The sequence below is a fragment of the Nicotiana tomentosiformis genome, chromosome 8 (genome assembly GCF_000390325.3).
Source record: "Nicotiana tomentosiformis chromosome 8, ASM39032v3, whole genome shotgun sequence".
Classification (NCBI taxonomy): Eukaryota; Viridiplantae; Streptophyta; class Magnoliopsida; order Solanales; family Solanaceae; genus Nicotiana; species Nicotiana tomentosiformis.
This window is the reverse complement of record NC_090819.1, coordinates 140,847,848-140,870,226: the sequence shown is the minus strand read 5'-3', so window position 1 is coordinate 140,870,226 and position 22,379 is coordinate 140,847,848. Positions and strand designations below refer to the sequence as shown.

The 22,379-nt window shown below is 40.8% G+C and overlaps 1 protein-coding gene and 1 long non-coding RNA gene across 2 annotated transcripts; both read left to right on the top strand.

The window, feature by feature from the left end:
- Positions 1-748: 748 nt before the first annotated feature.
- On the top strand, positions 749-4,382 carry LOC138898243 (uncharacterized). The gene is made up of 5 exons (XM_070184293.1): positions 749-1,292; positions 1,924-2,285; positions 2,418-3,374; positions 3,438-3,689; positions 4,044-4,382. The coding sequence occupies exons 1-5, from the start codon at positions 749-751 to the stop codon at positions 4,380-4,382; spliced, it is 2,454 nt and encodes an 817-aa protein (XP_070040394.1).
- A 7,083-nt stretch (positions 4,383-11,465) lies between these two features.
- On the top strand, positions 11,466-22,151 carry LOC138896745 (uncharacterized). The gene is made up of 2 exons (XR_011410149.1): positions 11,466-11,735; positions 22,089-22,151. It is a non-coding gene; the product is annotated as an uncharacterized lncRNA (long non-coding RNA).
- The last annotated feature ends 228 nt before the right edge of the window (positions 22,152-22,379 follow it).

The window sequence follows — 22,379 nt, the reverse complement described above, 5'->3', positions numbered from 1 at the left end:
AGCCGGGATGAAACATATGAGCCGTCGCAAAGCATTTAGAAACGTTTAACTGCTCAGGTGCATTGCATCCCCAATATGCGATTACCTATCTGTAAATTGCTTTAAAACTGACCAAGTTGTTGTGTGTGCATAAAGACAGGTTTTGTTTTAGGTGGTTAGTTTGTTGGCATCCTGGCAAGTCACCCTTATAACACCAGATCAAAGTGCAAGGCAGTCATGACTAGCAAAGAATTGGACACGGGTGTTATCGACCCGCCAAGGGAGATTGTAGAATCGGAGTCTGAATTGAAAGAGGAGGTCTACAGGTTGAAGCATCAAATGGCAGAAATGTATCAAGCCTGGGTCAGGGGGAGTCCTCCACCTTCATTCCCCGCTAACTTCCCAGAAAATCCCGCTTTCATCCCACCACTGTCACAAGCCCAAGATCTCATTACCATTGATCTTTCCCCTCAACACGCACCAGGCTTTACCCCTTTATCGCCACTACCCTGGCACCTCGTCCCAAACCTTTCATGCTCCACCAGCCAAAACAACTGCATACCCTGCTCCGATATCCGCTCCTATTTTCGTAGCCCCTCCGTGAGCTACCCTTCACAGATCTTCTAGTGAAGCCGCGTTCCAAGCTCCAGATACCCAATATTATGTTCCGGAACCAACTTTCAAAGTCGCGGATCCTTATTCCCATGCCCCTCACTTTGAACCTCTTGTCGAAACTGAGAAACCATCCCGGAATGTGGAGCAGGACGAGATGTTCAGGAAAGTGAAGAGCCTAGAGGAATCTTTGAAGAACATGCAAGGGATAGGAAGCCAAGTAAGTGTGGCTTACAAGGATTTATGCTTATTTCCGGATGTTCAACTGCCTGTTGGGTTCAAGATGCCCAAGTTTGACCCGTACGATGGACATGGAAATCCCGTGGCCTATTTGAGAGGCTTCTGCAGCAATATGAGAGGCGCCGGTGGGAAAGATGAATTATTAATGGCATATTTCAGTCAGAGTCTGAGTGGGGCAGCTTTAGAGTGGTACACCCGCCAAGACACTAGCAGGTGGTACACATGGGATGACTTGGCTCAGGCCTTTGCTCGGCACTTTCAGTACAATATAGACATTGTCCCAGATCGCCTATCCTTGACCAAGGTAGAGAAGAGGCCCAATGAAAGCTTTAGGGAATATGGTTTCAGATGGAGAGAACAAGCTGCACGAGTCTACCCTCCAATGGAGGAAGATGAGATGGTAGAGTACTTTCTTCAAGCCCTAGAGCCCACTTACTTTGGCCATTTGATCTCAGCTATAGGTAAGTCCTTCAACGATGTGGTAAAGATGGGAGGAATGGTGGAAGAGGGACTCAAGTCAAGCAAGATCATGAGCTACTCTGCCATAAAAGCGACCACACAGGCAATTCAAAGTGGCACCGGAAGCCTGTTAGGCAAAAAGAATAAAGAAGATGTCGCTATGTTTGTCTCTGGATTGTGGCGTGGCCCAAGGGGTCCGCCTCACCAGTACACCCAAACTCGACCCCAACCTCAAGCCTACACCCAAGCTCCATATAATCCATCTCAGCACTATATCCCGCCATAAGAACCTAGATATTCTGTCGAGCTACCCCAATACCATGTTCACCATGCACAGTCATATGCTCAACCCCCTCCTTACCCGCAATGGAGTGATCCAACTCCACAAAATATTTATACACCCCCACAACCATACCAAAACCCTACTGGTCCAAGTTTTCGACCAAGGACAGATTACAGAAAAGAGAGGCAACAGCGGAAAGAAACCTTCACCCCTCTTGGAGTCTTATACCAGTTTATTTCAGAGGTTGAGGCAGTTGGACGTTTTGAGGCCGATTGAGCGCAAGATACCAAATCCGCCTCCAAGGAACCTTGATTACTCCCTTAGATGCACATATTGTTCTGATGCCCCAGGGCACGACACGGAGAAGTGCTGGCATTTGAAGAGGGCGATCCAAGAGCTTATTGATAAAAATCAAATTGTGGTCCAGAGCCCGGAGGCGCCAAACATCAACCAAAATCCGTTGCCGACCCATGCAGAGACACATATGATCGAGATAGTTCATAAAGATGGGGAGCCCAAAAACTTTTCCAAGTCTGTCATGATGATCCGAGCTAGCGAAAGTAATCCAATCAAAGCTCTAGATTCTGCAAAAGCAATGTCCTTGGCGATTAAAGGGGTGTCAGAGAAGCCAAGATCGCTCAACGTGAATCCTTCTGTATTGGTTGTGAAAGGGCCTCCGGTTGATGTTGAAGCAAACCATGAGAGGCAAAAGGTGGTCGTGCCAGGGGCCCCGGGCAAGCCTGTCATAATCGTGGAAGGGGCTCGTGTTACCCCCGTTATTATTAAGCCAGTGACCCAGTTGCCAATGGTTGACACAAAGGCCGTACCGTGGAATTACAAACAGGTGATAGTAACGTACAAAGGGAAAGAAGTAGAGGAAGAAGTCAATGGAACCGGAGGGCTGACTCATTCCGGGAGATGTTTTACCCCAGAAGAACTGAGGAAAACCAAGCCATCCAAGGACGGCCACATCCCAGTAAAAAATCCGGTCACCGAAGAAGAGGCTGAGGAATTCCTGAAAAAGATGAAAATGCAAGACTATTCCATTGTAGAACAGTTGAGGAAAACACCAGCTCAGATCTCTCTTCTGTCGTTGCTGATACATTCCGATGAACACCGCAAAGCCCTGATGAAGATTTTGAATGAGGCTCATGTTCCTGATAAGATCACGGTGAACCACTTGAAAAAGATTGCTAACAAGATTTTCGAAGCAAACATGATCACTTTCTCGGATGATGAACTCCCTATAGAGGGTACAGAACACAATCGAGCTCTTTATCTCACAGTGAAGTGCGAGGATTCTGCTATCTCAAGGGTACTGGTGGATAATGGTTCTAGTGCAAATATTTGCCCTCTGTACACTTTGCAAAAGTTGAAGATTGGCACTGAAAGGATCCACATTAATAATGTATGCGTTCGAGGCTTCGATGGAGGAGGGAGAGATTCTGTCGGTGATATAATGCTCAATTTGTCAATAGGGCCAGTTGAGTTCACTATGGAGTTCCAAGTGCTAGATGTGGCTGTCTCTTATAACATGTTGTTGGGCAGGCCCTGGATCCATGCTGCCAAGGCAATCCCGTCTTCTCTGCATCAAATGGTAAAGTTCGAATGGGACAGGCAGAAAATAGTTGTGCACGGTGATGAGAACTTATCTGCTTACAATGACACAATCGTTCCATTTATTGAAGTCGAAAATGATAAAGGTCCTTGGGTTTACCAAATGTTCGAAACAGTGTCTGTCCAGAAAATTCCCGAAGGAGAATGCACTCCAGGTCCGAAGATACCATCCGCGTCCGTCATGGTAGCAAATTAAATATTGAAGAATGGTTTTCTGCCGGGTAAAGGTCTGGGTTCATCTCTGCAGGGTATTGTGCATCCGGTGGTTCCACGTGAAAGTTTCGGTACATTTGGTTTGGGATTCACACTCACAGGGAAGGACGTGAGAAGGGCTAAAAGTTTGAAAGTAAAGGCATGGTCACTCCCTAAACCTGTTCCACATATCTCCAAGTCTTTCGTTAAGTCAGGGGTCGCCAAATGCCCAATATCAGTGGTCCCAAAACCTGTGGTCGACTTTGATGAAGATCTGATCAAGAGGTTCCAGAGTTTGTTTGATGAGGTTAATATGGTCGAAATCGGGGAAGGTTCCAGTAATGCCGATGTGCAGCCTGTTGGGCCAAATGTGAAGCTTAGCAATTGGAAAGCTACTCCTCTCCCCATCCAGAAGGAGTTTTGGTAGTTTGCTTTGTTTTCCTTTCTGTTATCTGGGTTATTTCAGGGTTGTAATCCAGATTTTTCTTAGTTTTTGCTTGTTTCGATGTACAAACCCTTCTATCCTTTTATTTTCAATGAAATACAATTTCCAGTTTTCCATTAATCCTGATAGCATTTCATTTTTGTTTTTTGCTTTTCCTCTCTGTACTGTTCTTTTTATAATGGTTTCAATGACATGACATGCCTGAGGAATTTTCAGCCAAATCTTAAAAGCCAATCTAATTCTGAAATAACGATCCAAGAAGTAGAGGGTGATGGTGAAACAGAATACGATGAAGAAGCGGCATTTGAGAAAGTCAGTAGAGAACTAAAACACTTCGAAGAAAAACCCAAGCCTAATTTGAACGAAACCGAAGCAATCAATTTAGGGGATTTAAATAATGTTAGGGAAACCAAGATAAGTGTGCATCTGGAACCACAAATCAAGGAAGAAATAGTCAAAACACTGTTTGCATACAAAGATGTCTTTGCATGGTCGTATGACGACATGCCAGGTTTGAGCACTGATTTGGTAGCTCATAAATTGCCAAAAGACTGACATGAGTGTGAAGATTAAAGAAGAAAACACAAAGCAACTGGAGGCAAAAGTCATTCGGGTCACTCAGTATCCCACTTGGTTAGCTAATGTGGTGCCAGTACCAAAGAAGGATGGTAAGACGAGGGTGTGTGTTGATTATCGTGATCTCAACAAGGTAAGTCCAAAGGATAACTTTCCACTGCCGAATATCCACATCCTAATTGATAATTGTGCCAAGCATGAGATCGGGTCTTTCGTGGATTGTTATGCGGGATATCATCAGATCCTGATGGACGAGGAAGACGCAGAAAAGGCAGCATTCATCACGCCATGGGGGACGTATTGCTACCAGGTAATGCCATTCGGTTTAAAGAATGCTGGGGCAACTTACATGAGGGAAATGACTACTATATTTCATGACATGATACACAAGTAAATTGAGGTTTATGTAGATGATGTGATCATAAAGTCAAAGAAGCAGTCCGACCATGTTGGGGATTTGAGAAAGTTTTTCCAAAGGCTCTGCAGGTACAACCTCAAGTTCAATCCGGCGAAATGTGCATTTGGTGTCCCGTCGAGGAAACTGTTGGGATTCATAGTCAGTCGATGCGGCATCGAGTTGGATCCATCAAAGATTAAGGCCATCCAAGAACTACCACCACCAAAGAATAAAACTGAGGTGATGAGCCTGCTCGGGAGGTTAAACTACATCAGTAGGTTTATTGCTCAACTCACGACAACTTGTGAGCCCATCTTTAAGTTACTAAAGAAGAATGTTGCGGTTAAGTGGACCGATGAGTATCAGGAAGCATTTGATAAGAACAAGAATTACTTGCTGAATCCCCCTGTGTTGGTCCCGCCAGAACCTGGGAGACCTTTAATCCTCTATTTGACAGTCACGGATAATTCTTTTGGTTGTGTGTTGGGTCAACACGACATCACGGGAAAGAAAGAGCAAGCCATTTATTACCTCAGCAAGAAGTTCACTCCTTATGAGGTTAAGTATACTCTTCTTGAAAGGACATGTTGCGCCCTGACTTGGGTGGCGCAAAAGTTGAAGCATTATCTGTCATCCTACACTACTTACCTCATTTCTCGCATGGATCCTCTAAGGTATATCTTTCAGAAGCCTATGCCCACAGGGAGGTTGGAAAAGTGGCAGATTTTACTCACAGAATTTGACATCATCTATGTGACTCGAACCGCGATGAAAGCCCAAGCCCTACCCGATCACTTGGTCAAGAATCCGGTGGATGAAGTATATGAGCCACTGAAGACTTATTTTCCTAATGAAGAAGTGATGTATGTTGACGGGGCTGAACATGATGAAAAGCCAGGTTGGAAACTCTTCTTTGATGGAGCTGCTAACATGAAAGGTGTCGGAATAGGGGCTGTACTCATTTCTGAAACAAGGCATCACTACCCTGTAACAGCTCGACTTCGATTTTATTGCACTAACAACATGGCTGAATATGAGGAACGCATTCTGGGTTTGAGGCTAGCTATAGATATGGGAGTTCAAGAAATATTGGTTTTGGGAGACTCAGATTTGTTGGTTCACCAGATTCAGGGAGAATGGGACACCTGTGATTTAAAGCTCATACCGTATCGACAATGTCTGCATGATCTTTGTCAACGATTCAGGTCGGTAGAATTCAGGCATATTCCCAGGATTCATAATGAAATTGCCGATGCCTTGGCTACTCTATCATCAATGTTACACCATCCGGATAAGACTTACGTCGACCCTCTGCAAATCCAAATCCGTGATCAGTATGCCTATTGCAATGTGGTTGAGGAGGAACTTGATGGTGAGCCTTGGTTCCATGATGTCAAGGAATACATCAAATCAGGGGTATATCCGGCACATGCCACAGGCGATCAAAAGAGAACCATTCGACCTCTGGCTAGCGGATTTTTCTTAAGTGGGGGAATATTAAGGTGTATAGATGCTAAACAAGCCTCGACTATCATGGCCGAAGTGCATTCCGGGGTTTGCGGGCCACATATGAGTGGGTATGTCTTGACGAAGAAGATTCTTCGAGCAGGTTATTATTGGCTCACCATGGAACGTGATTGCATCAGCTTTGTTCGCAAATGCCATCAATGCCAGGTGCACGGTGATTTGATTCGTTCCCCGCCATCTGGGCTACACACAATGTCGGTGCCTTGGCCCTTTGTTGCTTGGGGCATGGATGTCATTGGATCGATTAAGCCAGCAGCGTCAAACGGGCATAGGTTTATTCTGGTGGCCATTGGTTACTTTACCAAGTGGGTCGAAGCTGTAACTTTCAAGTCCGTGACCAAGAAGGCAGTGGTAGATTTTGTTCATTCAAACATCATTTGTCGGTTCGGAATTCCCAAGGTAATCATCACAGATAATGCTGCTAACCTCAACAGTCATTTGATGAAAGAGGTATGCCAACAGTTCAAGATTACGCATCGAAACTCCACTCCATATCGTCCTAAGGAAAACGGAGTTGTTGAGGCTGCTAACAAGAACATAAAGAAGATACTTCATAAAATGGTGCAAGGTTTGAGGCAATGGCATGAAAAGTTACCGTTTGCTTTGCTAGGTTATCGCACTACTGTCCGCACTTCAATAGGTGCAACCCCCTATTTGCTGGTATATGGAACCGAGGTAGTGATACCTGCGGAAGTTGAGATTCCATCCCTGCGGGTCGTTGTTGAAACTGAAATTGATAATGATGAGTGGGTCAAAACCCGGCTAGAGCAATTGAGTTTGATTGATGAAACAATATTGGCACCAGTATGTCATGGTCAACTGTATCAAAAAAGAATGGCAAGAGCATACAACAAGAAGGTTAGGCCCCGAAAATTTGAAGTGGGTCAGCTGGTATTGAAACGCATCCTTCCACATCATGCTGAAGCTAAAGGCAAGTTCGCCCCAAACTGGAAGGGGCGTTTCATTGTGACAAAGGTGTTGCCCAATGGCGCTTTGTATTTAACAGACATAGAAAGTAAATGTGTGGATATGGCTATCAATTCTGATACAGTCAAGAGATATTATGTATGATTTCTTTGTTTATCTTCAATCGCATTTTGTACTAGACACGTTCAAAGTTGGAATGACGAAGGCATTTTATTCTGCTATCCCAAACACTTTTATCATTTGTTACCCCTTTTTAGCCTTATTTATTTTCTTTCATACCCCTCTTTTGGAATCAGAAGCAGTGTTAGAAATATAAAAGAATAAAAAAAGAGAAAAGAAAAAAAAAAAAAAGAAGAAAAAAAAAAGAAGGAAAAGAGAAAAGCAAAGAAAGAAAAAGAAAAGAAAGGAGAAAAAGAAAAGCAAAGTAACAAAAACAAAACTCTTATATTTGAACTACGTTCGACCTGATTCCTTTTAAGGATACGTAGGCAGCCTTACACGATTCGGTCCCATCAAAATAAAAATTCAAAATTCTCCAGATTCGATGAAACTGGGGTAGAAGTTTTAGCTTTGTAAAAGATCTGATTCCAAAAGTTGTAATTTTGAACCCCTTCATCTTAAATTATTTTGAGCCTGCATGCCACCCTTTCTTTCTAACCCTATCCAAAACCTACACTACAGTCCAAAGAAAGACCTTCTGATCAACTTTGAGGATGCCAAGTCAAGTGAGATGGAGGTACGATTTACATCATAGGTAGCACCTTTGTTCATGGGCACAATGAAAAGTGAATAAATGAGAGAGTCTTATTAGTGAAAACCCTCACGGGCACTATAGGATGATGGTGAGTCGAGAGAAAATTCAAATGAGAGAGTCTTATTGGTGAAAACCCTTACGGGCACTGTAAGGCGACAGTGAGTTGAGAGAGGAGCAAATGAGAGAGACTTGCTGGTGAAAACCCCCCGGGACATTACAAGCCAAATGGGGTTCATGACTTTACAGAGAAATTGAATTATGGAAACACCGGTTTTGAAGTATGAAGACATGGCATGAACTGAAATGTGATTAGTTGGATGGATTAGGCTGATTAATCCGAAATGCATGTCATGATCATTGGAGCCAGTTGCTTTATTCAGATAAGTCTCTTTTCCATTTTTCTTCAAATAGTCATCTCTGTTTTTTCTTTTTTTATTCCTAATTCTCGAAGTCACTTCGCTTCGTTTCTTTTGGGTCTATTTTTCTAAGTCTCTATCAAATTAGTTTGTTGTTAAGCAAGCAAGAAAGGACTTCAAAGCACATTACCAACTTTTTATTTGCACCAAGCAAAATTCGGCCAGGTACATCCCAAGTGACATGGTTTAGAAAGAGCAATACGATGGTAACTGAAGTTCAGGTGGTCAAGTGATTCGTGAATTTGTAGGAAATACAAAGGTTCCACAGTTGTCATAATGAAAGTGTTATACGACGAGTTGAGTGTAAGGGATTCAAGTCATTCAGAGGTTTTGTGTTCAAGGCCCGATTAAAAGGTCAAGCAATTCTTCGTAGCCCTAAGAAGCTAATCAAAATGGAGAGGATAGTGGCAGAAGCAGACACCCTCAGCAAGGATGCCGCAAACTAACCGCCCAGTTTCACACTAACAAAATTTTCTTTGTTTTAACCAGGGGAAAGAAATCTTGTTTGCTTTGCTAGGAATCCCCCATGAGGAAAGTATGTTCCAGATAAGTTCAGTTTTAAGTCATCAGGCGCCCACCTGGAGAACGAGGGAATTTATTTTGGTTTTAAGTCATCAGGTGCCCACCTGGAGAACGAGGGAATTCATTTCAGTTTTAAGACATCAGGCGCCCACCTGGAGAATGAGGGAATTTATTTTAAGTTTTTAAGTCATCAGGCGCCCACCTGGAGAATGAGGGAATTCATTTCAGTTTTAAGACATCAGGCGCCCACCTGGAGAATGAGGGAATTTATTTCAAGTTTTTAAGTCATCAGGCGCCCACCTGGAGAATGAGGGAATTTATTTCAAGTTTTTAAGTCATCAGGCGCCCACCTGGAGAATGAGGGAATTTATTTCAAGTTTTTAAGTCATCCGGCGCCCACCTGGAGAATGAGGGAATTTATTTCAAGTTTTTAAGCCACCAGGTGCCCACCTGGAGAATGAGGGAATTTATTTCAAGTTTTTAAGTCATCAGACGCCCACCTGGAGAATGAGGGAATTTATTTCAAGTTTTTTAAGTCATCAGGCGCCCACCTGGAGAATGAGGGAATTTATTTCAAGTTTTTAAGTCACCAGGTGCCCACCTGGAGAATGAGGGAATTTATTTCAAGTTTTTAAGTTATCAGACGCCCACCTGGAGAATGAGGGAATTTATTTCAAGTTTTTTAAGTCATCAGGCGCCCACCTGGAGAATGAGGGAATTTATTTCAAGTTTTTAAGTCCTCAGGTGCCCACCTGGAGAATGAGGGAATTTATTTCAAGTTTTTTAAGTCATCAGGTGCCCACCTGGAGAATGAAGGAATTTATTTCAAGTTTCTAAGTTATCAGGCGCCCACCTGGAGAATGAGGGAATTTATTTCAAAGTTTTAAAATCATCAGGCGCCCACCTGGAGAATGAGGGAATATATTTCAAGTTTTTAGGTCATCAGGCGCCCACCTGGAGAATGAGGGAATATATTTCAAGTTTTTTAAGTCATCAGGCGCCCACCTGGAGAATGAGGAAATTTATTTCAAGCTTCTAAGTCATCAGGCGCCCACCTGGAGAATGAGGGAATTTATTTCAAAGTTTTTAAGTCATCAGGAGCCCACCTAGAAAATGAGGAAATTTATTTCAAGTTTCAAAGTCCTCAGGCGCCCACCTGGAGAATGAGGGAATTTATTTCAAGTTTTTTAAGTCATCAGGCGCCCACCTGGAGAATGAGGGAATTTATTTCAAGTTTTTAAGTCACAGGCGCCCACCTGGAGAATGAGGGAATTTATTTCAAGTTTTTAAGTTATCAGACGCCCACCTGGAGAATGAGGGAATTTATTTCAAGTTTTTTAAGTCATCAGGCGCCCACCTGGAGAATGAGGGAATTTATTTCAAGTTTTTAAGTCCCCAGGCGCCCACCTGGAGAATGAGGGAATTTATTTCAAGTTTTTTAAGTCATCAGGCGCCCACCTGGAGAATGAGGGAATTTATTTCAAGTTTCTAAGTCATCAGGCGCCCACCTGGAGAATGAGGGAATTTATTTCAAAGTTTTTAAATCATCAGGCTCCCACCTGGAGAATGAGGGAATATATTTCAAGTTTTTAGGTCATCAGGCGCCCACCTGGAGAATGAGGGAATTTATTTCAAGTTTTTTAAGTCATCAGGCGCCCACCTGGAGAATGAGGAAATTTATTTCAAGTTTCTAAGTCATCAGGCGCCCACCTGGAGAATGAGGGAATTTATTTCAAAGTTTTTAAGCCATCAGGCGCCCACCTGGAGAATGCTGGAATATATTTCAAGTTTTTAGGTCATCAGGCGCCCACCTGGAGAATGATGGAATTTATTTCAAAGTTTTTAAGTCATCATGCGCCCACCTGGAGAATGAGGGAATTTATTTCAAGTTTTTAAGTCAATAGGCGCCCACCTGGAGAATGAGGGAATTTATTTCACGTTTTTTAAGTCATCAGGCGCCCACCTGGAGAATGAGGGAATTTATTTTAAGTTTCTAAGTCATCAGGCGCCCACCTAGAGAATGAGGCAATTTATTTCAAAGTTTTTAAGTCATCAGGCGCCCACCTGGAGAATGAGGGAATATATTTCAAGATTTTAGGTCATCAGGCACCCACCTGGAGAATGAGGGAATTTATTTCATATTTTTTAAGTCATCAGGCGCCCACCTGGAAAATGAGGGAATTTATTTCAAGTTTCTAAGTCATCAGGCGCCCATCTGGAGAATGAGGGAATATATTTCAAAGTTTTTAAGTCATCAGGCGCCCACCTGGAGAATGAGGGAATATATTTCAAGTTTTTAGGTCATCAGGCGCCCACCTGGAGAATGAGGGAATTTATTTCAAAGTTTTTAAGTCATCCGGCGCCCACCTGGAGAATGAGGGAATATATTTCAAGTTTTTAGGTCATCAGGCGCCCACCTGGAGAACGAGGGAAGTCACTTAAGAATTCAATTCAAGTTAGAAGTAGCAAAAGTTCGCCTCGAGAATGCGAGCTGACAGTCTGAGATAACCAAAGGAAGAAGTCTCAATCCAGAATAAAAGAAAAAAAGGTGAATCCAAAATGCAGAAGCCGATGAAAGATGTGAACTGCTCAAGACATGGCTGAAGTCACAAGCTTTGCATGTCCCGTCTTGATCCGAAAAGTTGAAGAAGAAAGAACTAGCACCTGCAGCTAGCAAACATCAAGGTTCAAGTTAAAAGTCCGCATGAAGAACCATTCAAGACTCAAGATCAAGCTTCAGAAGACTCATAGATAGGAATCTTGTAACTCGTAGCTGATAGGCTTAGTTAGTTTCTTTTTTATTTTTGACTTTGGTGTAATAAGGAGCTCAGCAAGAAAGAGCAGCAGCAGCAACAACAACAGTGAAATCACAGCTTCTCGGTAGTTCCAGCTACCAAAATTTCCAGAACTATACTGACCTGATTCCTCCATAGCCGAGGATATGTAGGCAACCTCGGAAGCAAGGTTCGGTCAAACGCTTTCAAAATGCTTCCATGGAGTATGCAAGCGATCAAAAATCGCTCGTGTTTGCTCAATGTATCTTTGCCCGAAAACTCTTCGTGTTTCCAAGCAAAGAGGGGCAGCTGTGAGCACATGATTTTTGCCCGACTAAAATATTCCTATAAAAAATTCACAGATAGAGTTTTCTTAATTATTTTTAGTTTTTATAGAATTCAAAGGATTTTGGTTAATTATTGCTTGCATTTAGTGACATATTTAATATTCTAAAAATCGTAAGAAAAACACCAAAATGTCTAAAAGTATTTCATGCATAACACTTTAGGTCTAGTTGCATTTAGGATTTAATTACATAAGTTAATTGCTTTATTAAACAAAAAATCACAAAATATGGGTCATTTTTGTATTTTTAGCTTTTAATCGCAAATTAAGTAATTCTTCCTTCATTAGTCTAAATTAATTAATGGTAAAATAGATTACTAGGTTTATTCCTACAAATTAGATTGATTTAATACTTAATTTAGGTTTTTGATTAATTAATTTTATTTAAAATCAAGAAAAAGAAAAAGAGAAGGAAATTCGGTTTGGTTTTAAATTTGGGCCAAAACAATTTGGCCCAAACAATCACCTGAAACCTGCTAAGCCCACCCCCACACCCGGCCCATCCTCACCACTTAACCAAAACGACGTCGTTTCGTTAACGGTTGATCTCGACCGTTGATCTCTTTCGATCGAACGGCCCACAACTCCCCTGCCTTAACCCTTATATCTGTCGGGTACACCCCCCAAACCCTTCAGACCCCCCTCACTTTTCTCTCCTTCTCTTTCCTCGCCAAACCCTAGCCGCCCCCAAACCCCTCATCTCTCTCTCTCAAACTCACCCCAAACCCTAGCCGCCCAGAATCCCCACGCCGGCGGCTCACTCCAAATCCTCTCAAACTCGCACCCCATAACCCTCATACCCTCTGAATCCCTAATCCCTCATCAGTTTCATCACAAACCCCACCAAAATTAGCGTACCTTAGATCTAAAAATTCCAGAAAACCCTAGTCTGGTTTATTTCGAAATTACTTGTTCGTTTCTGTTTATTTCTAGTTCAATACCCACATGCATGGAGTAATCCCGTTGAAAGAATTTGTTCTGAGCTGGTCTCGACCCGTTTCGAAGTTACCTGAGATTTTGGGTCCTTTCGTCGATTCGCGGCTAGAATCCATCATTTTCACTACTCATCGGGTTGTTTTGCTTACTCTCTTCTTTAGCATTTAGATTAGTATTTTTGTTTTCTTTTCTTGTTGTGTTGTTCTCTTTCCTGTTCTTTCTTTTTCTCTTTTCTTTTCTCCTCATTTGTTCCGGCCCTGTGCTTTTCTGGTTGGTTTTTTTTTTTCCTTCTTTTTCTTTTCTTTAAGTCAGTTAATTAAACTTAATCGTTAATCGCATGCTCAACTAGTTCAGCTAATGGATTGATTTAGATTAATTGAAGGTTAAGCACTTAGTCAAATCTCTGATTTTATTTGAAATATGACACTTGTTTGTTTCGTTTTTTTTTTGGGCTATTTTCTAGGCTTGGCCTTGGGCCATCTAGGTCATGGCCACTAGCCTAAGTTTAAGCAGATAGTCTGCTTCTAGAAGTGGACAGCTGTCCATATTCAGTTGCAAAAGATGTTGTTTCCCTGATTTTCAGGGAGCTGGCAAAAGATTCCCAGCCCCTTATTCTTCACACACAACACATGCTTACCTTCTATAAAGGGACGCATTCTTTTCTTCATAAGGAGAGATTTTTTTGGGGTTCTCTCCCGAGTTAAAAGGGAGCATACAGAAAATTGGCTTGACTGTGCTGTTCTTGGGTCTTCATTTGGTTCTGGGTTTCTTTTGGAGTTGGGTTTATCTCCTCTGCTCCGCTGTTTTCTGCTGCTGCTATTCTTACTGCTATTGTTTCGCCACAACTTCAAAGACTTATCTTATTTTGTTGATCTTGTTGGCCAGGTACCTCTTTTGAACCTTGGACTGTAAATCGGATATGAAATATGCCTACGTGGAAGAGATATGCGTGCTTTGAAATTAATGGAATCAGTCATTTTCTACCTGTATTTCTTGTGCTCTGTTGGAGTTATCTAGTTCTCTTTCTTGTGAATTGTTTTTTTTAGTATCACGCTTTCTTATTTATTAGCAAATCCAGTTATGAAGTTGGTACCTAAATCTTCATGAAATGTTCATAGTACTGATTGAATATCACCTTTCAATATAACATCATATATGTTTTCAGATTTGAGACATGGTTACTTTCAATTGTTGTTGTTTGGATCGCTCTTCGAACTAAGACTAGATTCCCCTTCGTGGCAGAACCTGTAAACGTTTGGTATATGAAAGTTAGTAGCTATAATATGAATATGATTCTGTTGTTGAGTTTTGTTAGGATCTGAAATAAGTATGTCTGTTCTAGTTTTCAGATTCGTCGTGTATGTCTGTTATTGTAAGTCTTGGCATTTGAGTTGATCGATTGGCCGAAAAATGAAGGTTAAAATTGACTGTTACTCAAAATGGTCATCACTGCAATGTCCAAAGTGGCCATTAATTCATTTCCGACTATACACGAAATTCCTCAAAAGTTAAATTGTGATCCAACCACCAGATTTGCTTACTTTGCTTCTCTGTTGAACACATGGTCATAAGTGTCTGTTTTGTAGTTATCTTAGTAATGTTGAAAACGAAGGTCGGGCTTTCTAGTTCGAATGGAAATCCAAAGTATGTTGAATTATGATTTCTTATTTTTATTGCAATGAATCTATCACAATTTTGAAATTTGATTGATTCTATGGTAATGTTTAAGAAGTCTGGTAACCCATCTTCCATAATTCTGGACTTGCCACATGATCTCAAGCATCAGAAAATTAAGCAATTTTGAACATCGTAGCTTGCTTTAGGCGCGATTAATAATAGAAAATCGTGACTATGGGTATGGTTCCCACGGCATAGTCATGATACGTAATCCCCAATTCGAGTGCGCGTTTCACGCGACTCGACCATAACTTCAAATAATAATAAAATTTAACATGCTGTAAATCGCGGGTGCATTTCATGTGGCGCGGTTTGCGGTGTGTACCAAAATGACAAGTGTATGACATCGTGACTTGTTCCAGAAATGAATCCATAAATAATTAAAAGCGGTTAAAAAGTAAAAATGCACAATAGGCTTTAAACATGTATTAAATCAGATAATTAGGCCGATTATTGATAGTTGAGCGACCGTGCTAAAACCACGGAACTCGGGAGTGCCTCACACCTTCTCCCGGATTAACAGAATTCCTTACCCGGTCTTCTGTGTTCGCGGACCATAAATAGAGTCAAATTTCCTCGATTTGGGATTTAAAATAAACCGGTGACTTGGGACACTATAAATTATTCCAAGTGGCGACTCTGATTTAATAAATAATCCCATTTCGAATATTGTCACTTTAATTGGAAAAAATCTCTTATCCCATATTCCCCGTTCGGGAAAAAGGAGGTGCGACAGCTCAATTTCATAAATCACGACCTCACAACAATTTCAAACTTAGGAAAATGAACAACGCAGCAACATCGTAGCTTGCGCTAGGCACGATTAATAATAAATCATCGTGATTATGGGTACGGTTCCCGTGGCATGGTCACGATACGTAAGTCCCAACTCGAGTGTGCGTTTCACGTTACTCGACCTTACAACTTCAAATAATAATAAAAATAAACATATCGTAAATCGCGGGTGCGTTTCACGTGACGCGATTCACAATGTGTACAAAAATAATAAGTGCGCGACATCACGACTTATTTAAATAATCTCCATAAATATTAAAAAACGGTTAAAAGGAAAAAATGCACAATAGGTTCAAACATGTAATAAATCAGATAATTAGGCCAATTATTAATAGTTGAGCGACCGTGCTGAAACCACGGAACTCGGGAGTGCCTCACACCTTCTCTCGGGTTAACAAAATTTCTTACTCGGTCTTCTGTGTTCGCGGACTATAAATAGAGTCAAATTTCCTCGATTTGGGATTTAAAATAAACCGGTGACTTGGGACACCATAAATTATTCCAAGTGGCGACTCTGATAAATAAATAATCCCATTTCGATTAATGTCACTTTAATTGGAAAAATTCCCCTAATCCCCCTTTCGGGAAAAAGGAGGTGTGACAGCTCTGGCGACTCTGCTGGGGATCGAACCCAGAATCTCTGGTTCAGGGTTCAAAATTTGAGCTTAGATGACTGTTATACTTGGCTTTTACTTATTATCTGTTTTTTTACGTGTTTGAGCCTAATGTGCTAAATGCCTATTTTTACTGCTTTGATATTGTTTGGACTGTATATAAACTATCACGAAACCATTCTCCTCTCTGAGTCTTCTAAACCTTCTGGGAAGTGCACGTTGGCGTGACTTCTTTTCTGTTAGTGTCATATCCTAATTTAGAACGAGGATCGGATCAGTTACAAAGCCGGATGGCTTTTTGGTTACCGGTACGTTGCCCCCCCTCGGCTCGAGTTGTCCGCTCGGGTAAGCCAGGTCTAGAACCATACACTTAGAGTTTTAAGCCTAGAATAACATAGCCTCATGCCGGATCCCTAGTAGGTACGTTTGTTTGCATCACGTGTATTTGACTTTGGAGACTCAACATAGGGGTTGGGTCTGTCTAGGATAGGTGTACCCAATTTAAAAGACCATTCTGATGCATTTTTTTTTACATGCTACTTGTGCATTTATCGGTTTCGGCTTGTATGTTGACTGGCTTTTAGAATAGGGAAAGAAAATCCAGCAAAATCAAGAAGTGAGGTAGGATAGAGAAACATCCGCAAAATACCAGTGTTCAAAATATCCTGAAACTCTGCCGAATTTTAAAAAAAGAGAGAAAAGAAAAGGATGAGTCTTTGAAAAAAAATAAGTCCTATTTTTCCACGAGTCAAAACTCGTAGAACTACGCGGGTCTGATTCTCACCGGATGTGAGATACATAGGCAAACCTAATCAGTTCCGACCCCCATTTTTTAAAAAAATCAAAAAATATTTTCCTTTAATTCCTTCTTTATGAGTCTTTTTTTAGAAAATCCCAAAAAATTAGAAAAATTTTAAACCAAAAAAATATTTTATTTGTAGGAGTATTTTATTAGAAAAATAAAACAAATAAAATCAAAATCCAAAAAATATATATTTTCTACCTTTTTTTAGAAGTCGTTTTCCCAAAATTCAAAAAAATCAAAAATACAAAAAGTATTTTCTTTCTTCTTTAGAAGTCTTTGTTTCAAAAATTGCAAAAAATAAATCAAAAAATCAAAACCAAAAATTCAAAAATATTTTCTTTCCTCTTTAAAAGTCTTTCTTTCGAAAATTTAACAAAACAAAAATTGCAAAAAGTACATATTCGTTTTCTAAATGCTTTCATTGTCTAAGTGTTTTCAAAAGTAAAAAAAAAGTGTTAGCTTATTTAGCTATTCACAATCCTCCCGAACTACACACGATCTGATTCATGTTCCCACATAATACGTAGGCAACCCACATCAAGTTCGATCGGGGGAAAAAAAATAAAAAGGAAAGAAACCAAAAAAAGAAAAAGAAAAAAAAGAGAGCGTTTATTCTAACATGCTTGTTGTTTTGAAATAAAAGCTAGTCAAAGGTGGTTGGCTTGTTGGTTTGCAATGGCGAGTCCAGGATCCTTCGAAAATAAAAGCATCTTCTCAGCCAATGGAATAAACACAACTGTTGTCGATCCAAGGTCACAAAAAGGTAAATAGGCAAGTTTGCGGTGAAAAATAAAAAACAAAATGGAGACAAATGTGGGGTTGACTTTACCAGATTTGAGCAATAGGATATGGCCTCCTCGGGATGATTGTCAAAATTTGAGTGTTGAATCCAAAGCAATCAAATTGGGTAAATGCTAGTAATGCTGATGTGCGAATGTGTGGCTAAGATGTCGCTTAGCAACTGGAAAGTCACTCCTCTTTTAGCCATGGTAGCTTATTTTGTCTTCTTTTCTTCTTCTTTTTGTGTTATCAGACTCTGCTATCCTTTATTCAATAAACAACAGTCAGTCATTTTGTGTCCATTTTTGTGCATAGTTCTTTTCATGCTAATCCTAGTGACATGACATGCATGCAGAATTTTTTGCCAGATCTTAGAAAACAGATTTAGTCTTGAATTGGATAAGTGAGAAAGAGACACTTTTGAAGATGAATAGAGACATGAAACATTTGAAAAATAAGCATGAACCAAGTTTACATGGGACAAAAGCAGTCATGCTCATAATAGTTAAGGATCTCTACCTTTTGAATTATTGAGGAGATCGGGCTTAAGGATAATCGGACGAGTTGAAGTTTTTTTAGCACTAAGAGATAGAAAGTATTTTTCAAAAGAAGGTGTATCCCAGTCAACTTGAAATGGATCAGTTTATTGGGAAAATGCATCTTCTACAACAAGACAAAATCAAAGAAAAGTCACCCAAATTGACAAGGGTCATTAACTACGAAAAACGTATTGCTCATACAACTTTACACTGAAAAAGACCCAAAAAGCAACATGTTCATCAATGCGGTGATCACGAAAGGATGCTATGTTTGGCGTTCTCGAGGCTGGGAGGCCCTTTTTCTGCTATCCAAATACTTTATGCCCTTCGTTACCCCTTTTGAGCCTGTGTTGTTTTCTTTGACCACCCTCTTTTGGAATCAAGTTTAGAGTCAAAAGTCTATGGAAAAAAAGAAGAAGAAGAGAAAATGAAAAGAAAAGTCCATGTCCCAAGAGTACAAACTGGGGCGACTCTTAGAAAGTTCAAGTGAAAAAAAAAAATAAGAAAAGAACAGTCAAAGTCCATACCCCCAGAAAATAAAAGCTAGGGCAACTTGTTTTGAAAAAAAAGAGAAGAAAGAAGGAAAAAATGAGAAAAAGAAAAAGAAAAAGAAAAAAAAGATAGACAAAGAAAAAGAAAGAAAGATGGAAAAACAAATATTAGGTCAGATGTTTGAACTACGTTAGACCCGATTCCTTTTTAAAAAAAAAGGATACGTAGGCAGCCTTACACGGTTCGGTCCAACCAAATAAGAATTCAAAAAAAAAAATCCAAAAATCTCCAGTATCAGAAACTGGGAAATTTTTTATTCCACTTTTGAAAGAGTCGATTCCAAGAGTTGTAAGTCTACAACCCCTCATTTTGAGTGTACTTTGAGCCTTACGCCGTCATTTCTTTCTAACCCTATCCAAAAACCTTCCGAATAAAGACCTCTCGATATGTTTTCAAGAATGCCAAGAGAAGCATGCAATGAGCAAAAGTTGTCACGCGACATAGAACATTGTCAAGTTGCTCACGCAAGAAAGCAAAAGGAAAACATAAAAGAAAAATGAGAGAGTCTTACTAGTGAAAACCCTCACGGGCACTGTAAGGCGATGGTAAGAAGAGATACATAAATGAGATAGACTTGTTGGTGAAAACCCCTCGGGGCACCGCTAGTCGAAAGTGAGTCATGAAGTTGATGCAAAGGATTGGCACGAACAAGCCCGACTTCAGGGTCATAAGAATGGTAAAAGGGAAGATTTGGTCAGTTTGATAGATTAGACCGTTAAGTCCAAAATGCATGTCATGATCATTAAGGCTAGTTACCGTAAAAAAAAAAAAAAAAACTATTCCTTCCGTCCTTCCGACAGGGGCATTTCTTGTCAATACTTGTTTCTTTGCATCATTGTGTCTTTCACTCTAAGTCAGTCCTTGTCAAAACAAGCAGAAAAGATTTCAAAATCTGCTACGAGCTTTTCAGTTGCACAAGGTAAATTAGGCCAGCACACTCGGGTTTTACAGTCAACATGCATTGAGGATTCATGCAAAGGCTTCCCCCCAAAAGACTCTTGTCAACCTATTCGGGTAAAGCAATCAAAGATAACCTCAAGGTTAATAAGAGATTCTCTGAAGTACCAAACAATGACTACGAAGTGTGCACATAGTGCAAAAGGCTCTTACCAGTTGTGATTCTCTCTGACAGACAAATTGCTCCAAAAGCAAAGCCATTCAAGACATCAGAAAGGTTATCCAAGAAAAGAAATTTCTTTTTTGAGATAAGGCTGATTGAGCCACAAATACAAATGGTACTGAGTGTGAAACGATCAGGGTTGATGTAAAGCAAAAAGTCTCTTGAAACTGACTCAAGCTTATTGAGCAAAAGCCAAGCTGCCCAAGACTCAAGGCCACAAACCGACCACCACTTTTAAAACTGACAAAATTTTCTTTGTTTGCAACAGGAACAAAGCAGTGCAAGGAATTTGGGTTTCCAAAAAAAAAAAAAAAAGGAAAGAATAAGAAAAGAAGAAGAGAAGAGCCGACAAAGTGTAAACTAGGGCAGAAAAAGTTTCTTTTGTTGGTTCCGTTTTGTTGTAGTTGCAGGCGCCCACCTGGAGAACGATGGAATTAATTTCAAGTTTTAAAGTCATCAGGCACCCACCTGGAGAATGAGGGAATTTGTTTTAATTTTCAAGTCATTATCAGGCGCCCACCTGGAGAATGAGGGAGTTTATTTTAAGTTCAAGTCAGTCATCAGGCGCCCACCTGGAGAATGAGGGAATTCATTTCTGTTTTAAGTCAGCACAGGCGCCCACCTGGAGAATGAAGGAATTAATTTCAAGTTTTAAGTCAGCAGGTGCCCACCTGGAGAACGAGGGAATTAATTTCAAGTTTTAAGTCAGCAGGCGCCCACCTGAAAAATGAGAGAATTCATTTCAAGTTTTAAGTCAACATCAGGCACCCACCTGAAAAATGAGGGAATTCATTTCAAGTTTTAAGTCAACATCAGGCACCCACCTGGAAAATGAGGGGATTCATTTCAAGTCAGTCATCAGGCACCCACCTGGAAAATGAGGGGATTCATTTCAAGTCAGTCATCAGGCGCCCACCTGAAGAATGAGCAAATTCATTTCTGTTTTAAGTCAGCACAGGCGCCCTTCTGGAGAATGAAGGAATTAATTTCAAGTTTTAAGTCAGCAGGCGCCCACCTGGAGAACGAGGGAATTAATTTCAAGTTTTAAGTCAGCAGGCGCCCACCTGGAAAACGAGAGAATTCATTTCAAGTTATAAGTCAACATCAGGCACCCGCCTGGAAAATGAGGGAATTCATTTCAAGTTTTAAGTCAACATCAGGCACCCACCTGGAAAATGAGGGGATTCGTTTCAAGTCAGTTATCAGGCGCCCACCTGGAGAATGAGGGAATTCATTTCTGTTTTAAGTCAGCACAGGCGCCCACCTGGAGAATGAGGGAATTAATTTCAAGTTTTAAGTCAGCAGGTGCCCACCTAGAGAACGCGGGAATTAATTTCAAGTTTTAAGTCAGCAGGCGCCCACCTGGAAAACGAGGGAATTCCTTTCAAGTTTTAAGTCAACATCAGGCACCCACCTAGAAAATGAGGGAATTCATTTCATGTTTTAAGTCAACATCAGGCACCCACCTGGAAAATGAGGGGATTCATTTCAAGTTTTCAAGTCAGCAGGCGCCCACCTGGAGAATGAGGGAATTTATTTCATGTTTTTAAGTTATCAGGCGCCCACCTGGAGAATGAGGGGAATTAATTTCAAGCTTTAAGTCAGCAGGCACCCACCGGGAGAACGAGGGAATTAATTTTAAGTTTTAAGTCAGCAAGCACCCACCTGAAAAATGAGGGAATTCATTTCAAGTTTTAAGTTAACATCAGGCACCCACCTGGAGAATGAGAGAATTTATTTCAAGTTTTTAAGTTAGCAGGTGCCCACCTGGAGAATGAGGGAATTTATTTCGAGTTTTAAGTCATCAGGCGCCCACCTGGAGAACGAGGGAAGTCATTAAGAATTCAATTCAAGTTAGAAGTAGCAGAAGCTCGCCTCAAGAATGCGAGCTGACAGTCCGAGATGCCCAAAGGAAGAAGTCTCAATCCAGAATAAAAGAAAAAAGAAAGAAAAAAAGAGAAGTGAATCCAAAATGCATAAGCCGATGAAAGACACGAACTGCTCAAGACATGGCTGAATACACGAGCACTGCATGTCCGGTCTTGATCCGAAGAAGCTGTAGAAGAATGAATCAGCACCTGCAGTTAGCAAGCAGCAAGGTTCAAATCAAAAGTCTGCATGAAGAACCATTCAAGCCTCAAGATCAAGTTTCAGAAGACTTATAGATAGGAATCTTGTAACTCATAGCTGACAAGCTTAGTTAGTCTTTTTCATTTTTTTGATTTTGATGTAATAACAGGACCGCGGACCGGAACCTCGACGGAACGGTATCTCACTCGACTCTGTTATCCTCTCCCCACACTCCATTACTTCATTCACCTCTGAACTACACGTGACCTGATTCCCTTATGACCCGGGATATGTAGGCTGTCCAGAACCAGGACTCGGTTGCACCCTTTCCTTTATTTATTTTCCCTTTTGAATAAAGATTTGGTAAAAAATTAGTCACACGGCTCACTTTTGTCTTTTCCTGAAAACTCTTCATGTTTCCAATC